This window comes from Chiloscyllium plagiosum, chromosome 14 (assembly GCF_004010195.1).
Source record: "Chiloscyllium plagiosum isolate BGI_BamShark_2017 chromosome 14, ASM401019v2, whole genome shotgun sequence".
NCBI classification, from domain to species: Eukaryota; Metazoa; Chordata; class Chondrichthyes; order Orectolobiformes; family Hemiscylliidae; genus Chiloscyllium; species Chiloscyllium plagiosum.
Window position 1 is genome coordinate 75,273,592 of NC_057723.1, and position 10,392 is coordinate 75,283,983.

Consider the following 10,392-nt stretch of genomic DNA (forward strand, 5'->3'; position numbering starts at 1 on the left):
GTCGTGCTTCTGCAGCGCGGCCGAGAGTGAGTCCCATCGATTTCGGGACTCCTCGATAAAAGCATCGATCTTCGCGTCCAGCTTGGAGATCATCTCCACAAGGCTTGTCACTGTAGGTAAGTCCCCCGGGGCGGCTGTGGACGCCTCTGCTGCAGCTGGAGAGGGTAGGGGAGGGGTTCCTGCTTGCTGAGAGCTGCGGGCTCCCTTCCCTTTGGTAATTTTTACTAAATATTAGATTGTTTAAATGTAATACTAAGCAACTAATTAAATTAAACAGCTATTATGAATGATTTGGTGAGTGTGATGGGGGTGGGTGACCCACTTTACCCAAGTCTTGGGAAGAACCCTATTAACCTGGGTGACAACCTTCTGGGATTTATGCACACGGACACAGATCTCTCTGTTCATCCACATTACCAGGAATCTTACCATTAGCCCAGTACTCTGCCTTCCTATTACTCCTTCCTAAGTGAATCACCTCACTTTTGAGCATTAAACTCCATTTGCCACCTCTCAGCCCAGCACTGCAGCTTATCTATGTCCCTCTATAACCTCCAACATTCTTCAGCACTATTAAGTCCACCAACTTTAGTGTCATCTGCAAATTTACTAACCCATCCTCATCCAGGTCATCAAACAGCAGTGGCCCCAAAACAGATCCTTGCGGTACACCACTAGTTACTGAACTCCAAGTTGAATATTTACCATTAACCACCACTCTGTCTTCTTGCAGCGTGCCAATTTCTGATCCAAAGCGCTAATTCACCGTCAATCCCATGCCTCCATATTTTCTGCAGTAGCTAACTGCGATGAACCATATCAAACGCTTTACTGAAATCCATATACACCACATCACCTGCTTTACCCTCATCCACCAGTTTGATCACCTTCTCAAAGAACTTTGAAGGATTTTTGCCCAAAACATCGATTTTCCTGTTCCTCAGATGCAGTCCAACTGCTGTGCTTTTCCAGCACCACTCTAATCTCCAGTATCTGCAGTACCAACTTCTGGCCCTAATCCTACTCTAGTCATTCTTTTATTCCTGACATACCTGTAGAAAGCTTTAGGGTTTTCCTTGATCTTACCTGCCAAAGATTTCTCCTGGTTCTTAGCTCTTTCTTTAGGTCATTCCTTGCTAACTTTCAAGCACCCTAACTGAGCCTTCAAGTCTCATCTTTACATAAGCCTCCTCTCTTGACAAGAGATTCAACTTCTTTAGTAAACCAATGTTCCCTCACTTGACCACTTTCTCCCTGCCTGACAGGTACATATTTATCAAGGACACGCAGTAGCTGTTCCACATTTCAATTGTGCCCATCCCCTGCAGTTTCTTTCCCCATCCTGGAGATGTGTTGAGGTACAGGACTGGAAGCTGATATAGAATCTTTAGTGGAGATTGGACGAGGAGGAATGTAAAAGAGAAGGTGGTGTTGCAAGATCAGTCAAGGAGTCAAGCACTGCAGTGAGGAGAAATGATATCTTGGAAGGTTTCTCAAATTTCACTATATGGGTGGAACTTAAAAACAGAAAGTGAAATCATTTTGCTGCTAATGTAGTATAGATTCCCAGTGAGGGAGACAGAGAAAGAGAAAGATGGATACGTAGTCAAAAGGAGTATCTTGACAGGCATGAATAGGAGGCGAACAGAGACAGAAATCGCATCTGGGTAATAAGTAGTGGGTCTAAATAAGGATTAGGAATCGGTGCAGGTTTGGTGGGCCAGAGGACCTGTTCCTATGCTGTATTGTATCTTAAGTTTTTTTTAAATAAAGAGTAATTAAAGGAGGGGATTTCAACATCCCGAATATTAACTGGGATAGACAAAGCCTGGAATACTAAGAGGGGACAGAAATCTTAAAATGTGTCCAGGAGAGCTTTTTAAGTCAACATATAGAAGCTCCTATAAGATGGGTTGTGGTACTAGACTTAAATTTTAAGTTCTTATGAAGGTGACGGGTGGGACCCACTAAACCACAGAATCTTGGATTTCAATAGATGTACAGGATCAGTTGAGGGAAAAAAATGCAACTTAGGGTATATACCAAAGTCTTAGAATAGCAAATGCTCTTGAGAATTACAGAAAGTTCAGGACGTGGTTTAAAAAATACATTAGGAGAGTGAAAATGGGACATGAAAATACACTGGTGGATAATGTTAAGAAAAATGCAAAGGCATTTTAAGAGTATATTAGGGTAAAAGAATAACCAGGGAAAGAGTAGGCCCTTTAAAGACCAAAGTGGCAATCAGAGTGTAGCCAGAAGCTGTAGCTTTAAATTATTACTTTGCATCTGTACTTACTAGAGAATGATAATGTAGATATAGAATTGGAGAGGGGTTCTGTGAGGTATTTGAAAATGAATTAGTATGGAGAGAGAATTATTTACGATTTTAGGCTTGAAGATGAATAAATCCTCAGGCTGCTGTGGGAGTCAGTGGAGATTGCAGGGACTTTGACATTAATTTTCAAATCCTCTCTGGCCAAAGTAGGGATGCTACAGGGTTGCTAATGTCAAAAATCCTAACATATTAATTGAGAAGGGCAGTAGGGTTGCACCAGGAAGCTACAAGCCAGCGAGTCTAATATCTGTGGAAGGGAAACATTTTGGAAAACAATTAGGGACAGAATCAATCTGCATTTGGAGTGTCAAGGATGGTCAGCATGGCTTTGTAAGGGACAGATAACGTTTAATAAAGTTGACTGAATTTTTTGATGAGGTACCTACGTGTTCAAGCAGTCCTGGTTGTTAACAGGTTGTGTTCTTAAGTCCATTCACAAGTTGAATTGTACGCAAATCAAAACACAATGCAGGACAACATGTAATAGTTGTTCATAAGTACAGGAAACATTTATAAGTCAGATCTTTAAAATTATATCCATATAGGATAATGTTCATAAGTAGAAGCATTCGTAAATCAGGGAACCCCTGTAGTGCAATTGATATGGTCTACGTGAACTTCAGTAAGGTTTTTGAACCAGTCTGCCATGCAAGACTGTGTAAGAAACTAACAGCCAATGGGACCAAGGGAAATTTGGCAAATCAGATCCAAAATTGGCTTAGTGGCAGGAAGCAGAGAGTAGTGGTCAAAGACTGTTTTAGTGACTGGAATCCTACGTCCAGTGGATTCAGTGCTGGGTCCCTTGCTGTTTGTTGTCCACTTTAATTATCTAGGCACAAATATCAGAGCTACGATTGGTGAGTTCACAGCTAATGCAAAAATTAGTGGTGCAGTAAATGGGGGGGGTCCTTAAGACTACAGGACAATATAAACAAACAGTCTGGTCAGATGAGCTGAAGTCCAAATAAGCTTTAATCCTGAAAAGAAGTGTGAGGTGACACATTTTGGAAGGACCTACCAGGCAAAAAAAAGTACACACATTGAATGATAGGACCCTCAGAAATACAAGAGGATGAAGGGAACTTGCATGTGCATACTTCTAGATCTTTAAAGACAGTAAGAGAAGTGGATAAGGTGTTTAAGAATCAATATGGGATATTACCTGGACTGAAATAATTCATCTATTAAGAGAAGCTGGGCTTGTTTTACTGAGAGCAGAGTAGGGGAAACTGATTGAGGTGTACAAAGTTCTGATGGGCATGGACAAGTAGGTAAATGGACAGAACCTCAACTTGAGCTACAAATCTTCTCAAAACTCGCTAGGTAGATAAAGAGAAACGTTCCCCTTTAGAAGAAGGTCATAACTTTAATGTAAGCAGGGGATTTGAGAAAACACTTTCACTCAGTTGCAAATACAACTTGTTCTGCTACAACACAACAGTTATGTTCTTCTGCAACCTAGCAGTATGGGAATTGCACTACAGAAAACCACTATAGCCATTCAGTAGAAAGTCTGTGTTATCCAAACAACGTTCACAATTCCTCAAATCACATTGCCAATTCTTGCTGATGAAACATGCATATTAGGAGATCCGCCTGCATTTGGAATTTATCATCCAAAAAGCCTGGATAAAAGGCTAGAAACCTCAAACTATTTAGATGAACATTTGAAAAGGCCAGGTCATGGGAGAATATAGGCTACAAGCTAGAAAATGTGATTGGAATAGATTAATATTTGATGAGTGGACAAACACAATGTGCTGAAGGACCACTTCAACTGCTAGAGAAAATCTGGCCATCTACAATTCTGCTTCTAGAGGAGTTGCAAAAATCCTCAAAGTACATAATTAAGTTTAAAACAGAAGTGTGTAATGGGCAAGACACTAAAACAGATGGACGTTTTAAACTACATTCAATAATTTTGAAAATTAAGCAGCGTTTCAGCCCAAAACAAAACAACATGCTGGGAATCAAATAATGATAAGTGCTGGAACTTAGCTGCAAGTCTGGCAACACCTAGAAAGAAAAGTCAACTATTTATTCTACCATAAATTCTGCTTGATTTGCTGAAAATTCCTGCATCTGCTGTTATATTCCAATTTTATCACTGCTATATATCGCCAGGAATGGCAAGTTTGAATATTAAAAAAACAACTTTCCAATCAGAGACTTATTTTCACAGCAGCACAGGAGGCTGGGGTCACTGTATTGAGGTTTAAAATCATGAGGGGCATAGATACAAATTTTAAAAAAAGAGGGCATGGGGCAATCTTAAAAAGAAAAGGTTCACGAGTGGAATGAGCTACTAGAAAAGTGATAGATGCAGCTACAATTACAACATGTCTGTGTTTTTCTCTCTCCTTGTGGGTATAACTCAGATTGAGGAGAAAAAAAATTGGAGGTCATTACCTTGTGGCATTCTTTTCTCAATAATGCAGTCTCTGCTGCTTTCTGTAATTTGTTCAAGGCAGAGGTTATATTGATTTTGATGGATAGTAAGCAAAAGGGTTATGGGGAACAGAAGAAGGTGAAGATAGACTTTAACCAGATCATTGATCTTAGTGAATAGCTACTCCTGTTCCTAAATTCCCAAACATCAGTCTGCACCAAATCAGAAGTGCTATGAAATCCAACTTCGGGAGAAAGATGCTCATTGAATGCAAGAACAATTCATTAAGATGACATTTTTATTCTGGGTACATAAAACCTGAAAGATGTACCCTAAACATTTCCACCAATGATGAAAGTCATTGTGAAATTTTAGTAGACAGGCATTTTTAAAGGCAAATAAGTTTGGAAGAATTTAAATTAAAAATGTTCCATATGTTCTTAAAACATGTATTAAACACTTCAAAACTTTTCTAAATGTTACAGTTCAGTGTAACTAGACACTAAGTCATTTAAAGTTGTCACCCATTTGCTAGCTCTGCCTTCCTGATCCAAATCAGGAGCAATATTTACTGAACAGCAATAATGAGCAAGATCAACAGGAAGACCCCTGAATGAACTAGGTATCTATAACATGTCTGGCACGGATATTTGCTGACCCCACAAAAGAAAATTTGATGGTAGTGAATTGAATATTCAAACCCAAATGCAAATGGAAGCAGCTTCAAAAATCTATTGATGCCTAACCAGGTTCATAAATGCCAAGTTTACTCCATATTTCAGGAAAAGCAAAAACAAATAAATATGCATGAAGTGCACAAACTTCTTAAAGACAGAGGTGAACAGAGTAACTTGGATAACAAAGGGCTTTACTAAGCCAACCATGTTATTTTCACACTTCATCAAGGCATTGCAATATATTCCAAAGATAGGAAACAGGTGAATTTCCCGTTGGTTTGAATTTACTGCAAATTCTTTCGCAATAATGTACTGTCACAAATTCAATGTTTAAAAAAAGTTCACATTGAAATGGGTTCCAGATGCTTCTTGCACCTATTATTTCAGCTGTTTAATGATGTCATTGGCAGAGTTTAAGAGTCCCAGGAAGTAACCATCTGTCTCACCCTCTTTCTGTTCTTCAGCAGCCAGTCCCTCATACTCTGATTGGAGCATGTCCAGCAAGGAACTCAGGCCCTGTATAGCCTGGTACTCGCTCCTACAGGATGAGATCATAAGGTTCATGGTCCGTAAAACTTTTTCCCTCGTGTCATGTTCACTGGATGTCAAGAGCTTGGGAACCATCGTGCACCAGTCCTGTTCCAGCATAAGAGGCAGCAAATTAAGCTCATCATATTGACGACATTTCTCCTGGTGTGGAACACTATCATCTTGTGTCCCTTGGATAAGTTTCTGCGAAAGAATTCAAACTAGATTGAATATTCACTCAGCTGGAGTTAATAATCAAGCTACAGTAAATTACTTGCCTTGTACTTCAGCTCAAAGTTTTGACCACATTTAAAAGTGCAAGATTACAGTTTGCATTGGAACAAAAGATTTGTGAAAGCAAACAACTGTCCTCAACTAGCTCATTATGCATCTTAACATTAACCCGCATCTACAATTTGTGTCAACAATCCAAGAGAGCAGAATTAAGAATACTAACAAAAAGCAGCAAACTGGATGTGACTTTAACATTGTTAAACTGGAAAAAAAGTTGAAATCATTGTGGAACAAATGACTCAAAACAAGAATAGAAAGTGGTGACTGTTAGGAGTCAGAATTGTATACATGATTAAAAAGTCAGCATGATGCAAATTCCAGTTTTTCCAACACTAAAATTTAGTCTGTTTCCTCACCTTCTCCATGACCATGTCATAGAGCAAAGTCATGATTCGAAGACGCAGGGACTCCATTCCCTTTGCCTGAAACAGCTGCCCAAGTATCTGCAAGCCTCCAAGTTTCAAAAACTGTTGCTGAGCAAATGGAAAATGGCGCAACAATGATGAGAACGCAAAGAGAGCCTGAAAAAAAAAGCACAAATAAGGGAGACATTTTACCCATGGACACTTTTGGAAAATCTACAGTTCTTCTCCCTCCTTACTTTTCCAAATTACAACTTCCCACTGCCTTGGGGTTTTGGCTCCCTGTTAAAATAAAAAAAAAAGGGCATTATAGTTGAAAGGTTTCTTAGTAGTCTACTAACTTTCCTTTTTAAGAGTTCAAATCAATTGTCCTACAGAATTAGCTCAACTTGAAAATGGTGTTCAGATTAAACATTCTGTATTCCACCAATGGGCCCTTAAACTTGACTATAAAAGGGAGGGTATCATGAAGTGAATATGTAAAACTGGAACCCAGTGTGGGGAGGCTAACTGGATACCAGCTTCTACCTAAAACAAGGAGTAGGAGAGAGGAAATTGTGCTTCAGTTCTGTAAGTCAGATCTGTTCTTGAGTAATGCCTTAAGTTTTTGGCACCAATAAAAAAAGCTTTTCTGATTTTGGAGTTCAGTGCATACTTATGAATTAAATGGCTTAAAATGTTAAACTGAGGGGGTAGACAGTGAATCTGGTATATGGGTATATACAGGAAAACCAATTCATCTGGTGTTTAAATCCAGAATGAGGGGCAGCATTTAGATTTGATGCAGCCATATACATATAGTGAAAATGTAGAATCCTGCATGCCAAAATGTTGAGATGTCTGAAAATGTTAGCACTGTGCTAAGCAATATCTGTCAGACATGGCTGTTAGGGGATCTGGAACAAAGACAGTTAAATGTAGTTGGAGGTACAAATTAACCATAATCTAATTGAATGGAAGAAAAGGCACAAGGAGTTATTTAGCCTACTTCTACACCATTCAAATCCAAATCAAAGATTGAGTAATGAGTTTTTTTTTCCCCAAATGAGTTGATAACCTAACAGTGGGAATCAGTCTCATGGTCTTTCAAGCCGATTGCAAGACCAAAAAGCAATACTTAAAAAATGGTGCTGTCTTATGAATGCACTTCAAAGTAACAGGAATCAAGAGTTACTTGTGCTTAAGAAATGTACCTAACTTTGATCATTCTTTCTTCCCTTCCCATAACATAAAATGAAAATTTACATCCTTAAACAGGCTTGTGTACATTTTAACATTAAGCTATTTTTTTTTTAAACTGACGTTTGTTTTTGAGCAAGTAGTTCAATAAACAAGCCACAACCTTGGCCTTGCTAGAGATTCACCTTCATCAGCTGAAAATTGGAAATTTTCTTTATCCATACCTTTTTCTTCATTGCCATTGATTGATCCGTTGCCAACAATATCAACAATTTCTGTAGAGCCCCAGCTTCTATCGCCTCAATCTGAACTTTTGGGTTGCTAACAAAAAATCAGAAACAGTTTTAACATAAGATAGATTCTCAAATCCTGTTGCATTAAGGGAAATATTTGCATGATCAGAGTACTGAAAAGTAGACTGGAGATCATTTATACAAATTACATAGAAGTTCTTGATAAATAGCATAGATTTATTAGGCTGGAAAAATACAATGCGTCACAAAACAAGTTTGGTAAGAAATCCAGGGTCAAAGTAGTTAAAGGTAAGCACATAATATATACAGTGCAGAGTGATAATGCAGTCTCCACTGGTACACTTAGAGGCCTTACCAGAAGAGCTAGAATATATCACCTCCACATTTTGAAAGGAAACCCAAATTTAAAAAGTTGATTTTCATTAGACATTGGCCCCTTTAAACAAAAGAGGTTGTACATTAGTTAATTTGTTCATTATTTCTTGTTTACTTGAAAGAACATGCACAAATAGTGGAATCTTTATCTCAGCTTGTCTCAAAAGGGCTTTGCAGCTCAAAATACATTTAAAAAAAAAAGTGTAGAGAAATGCATCTGCAAATTTGTACACTGGAAGGTTACAGAAAATAGCTGAAAATGTGTTGCTGGAAAAGCGCAGCAGGTCAGGCAGCATCCAAGGAACAGGAGAATCGACGTTTCGGGCATAAACCTGAAGAAGGGCTTATGCCCGAAACGTCGATTCTCCTGTTCCTTGGATGCTGCCTGACCTGCTGCGCTTTTCCAGCAACACATTTTCAGCTCTGATCTCCAGCATCTGCAGCCCTCACTTACAGAAAATAGCATTAAGAATAATAACTAAATCACTTATTTTATAGTGGTGTTGGTTCAGTGATAAATAAGGACCAGAATATCAGAGAGGACCATCCATCCTTCCCCAAATATAGCACAATATATTGTACATTTGAGAGAGAATAGGCAGGCCTCTATTTGACTTTACAACCTAAAAAAACATATTTCAGTAATTCCCCCAGTACAGAACGATCATCAGCTTGATCATTTAATCAAACCTCAGGAATGAACCTCAAACTCATAACCTAACAAGAGGGGAGAATGCTACAACTGAACCAAGGCAGATGATTTACTGGCAAAATACAGTGTTTCAAGTACATATATCTTAATGGTGAGAATTAATTTATTTGTGGCAAGGATAACTCAGTGAATTACTCACCATTATAATTTGATGCAGACTTAATACCTTTGTGAATCTGCACTCAGCTAGTCAAGCATTTGTGACATTTATATTGTTAAAGCCAATGAAAGCTGCTGTCAGTTAGGCCTGATACTTAATGGCACAAGGACGTTTGTAAAATGATGATAAACGCCAAAGGAAATAAACAGTCTCACCATAGAGTCATAGAGATGTACAGCATGGAAACAGACCCTTCGGTAAACCCGTCCATGCCGACCTAGATATCCCAACCCAATCTAGCCTCACCTGCTTGCACCCTGCCCATATCCCTCCAAACCCTTCCTATTCATATACCCATTCAAATTCCTCTTAAAATGTTGCAATTGTACTAGCCTCCACCACTTCCTTTGGCAGCTCATTCCATACCCGTACCACCCTCCGTGTGAAAAAGTTGCCCCATAGGTCTCTTATCTTTCCCCTCTCATCCTAAACCTATGCCCTCTAGTTCTGGACTCCCTGAGCCCAGGGAAAAGACTTTGCTTATTTACCCTATCCATGCCCCTCAATTTTGTAAACCTCTATAAGGTCACGCCTTAGCCTCAGACGCTCCAGGGAAAACAGTCCCAGTCTGTTCAGCCTCTCCCTATAGCTCAAATCCTCCAACCCTGGCAACATCCTTGTAAATCTTTTCTGAACCCTTTCAAGTTTCACAACATCTTTCCGATAGGAAGGAGACCAGAATTGCATGCAATATTCCAACAGTGGCCTAACCAATGTCCTCACAGCTGCAACATGAGCATAAGTCCTGCTAAGATTTGATTTCCCAAAATGCAGCACCTTGCATTTATCTGAATTAAACTCCATCTGCCACTTCTCAGCCCGCTGGCCCATCTGGTCAAGATCCTGTTGTAATCTGAGGTAACCCTCTTCGCTGTCCACTACACCTCCAATTTTGGTGTCATCTGCAAACTTACTAACTGTACATCGTTGCTGGCATCCAAATCATTTTATGTAAATGACAAAAAGTAGGGGACCCAGCACCAATCCTTGTGGCACTCCACTGGTCACAGGCCTCCAGTCTGAAAACCAACCCTCCACCACCACCCTTCGTCTTCTACCTTTGAGCCAGTTCTGTATCCAAATGGCTAGTTCTCCCTGTATTCCATGAGATCTAACCTTGCTAA

At 39.4% G+C, this 10,392-nt stretch overlaps 1 protein-coding gene and 1 long non-coding RNA gene across 2 annotated transcripts in view; one reads left to right on the forward strand and one right to left on the reverse strand.

Annotated features, from left to right (window-relative positions):
• LOC122556813 overlaps positions 1-7,223 on the forward strand; it is a 16,213-nt gene extending 8,990 nt beyond the window's left edge. The window contains exon 2 of the long non-coding RNA XR_006313670.1: positions 5,869-7,223. This is a non-coding gene — a long non-coding RNA (uncharacterized LOC122556813). The remainder of the gene's footprint in view (positions 1-5,868) is intronic.
• The window catches only part of sil1 (SIL1 nucleotide exchange factor), a 14,227-nt gene continuing 8,842 nt past the window's right edge, over positions 5,008-10,392 (reverse strand). The window contains exons 8-10 of the mRNA XM_043704018.1: positions 7,992-8,088; positions 6,583-6,747; positions 5,008-6,136 (exon numbers count right to left, since the gene is read on the reverse strand). Of these exons, the coding sequence (XP_043559953.1) occupies positions 5,783-6,136; positions 6,583-6,747; positions 7,992-8,088 (616 nt within the window). The 3' untranslated portion in view covers positions 5,008-5,782. The remainder of the gene's footprint in view (positions 6,137-6,582; positions 6,748-7,991; positions 8,089-10,392) is intronic.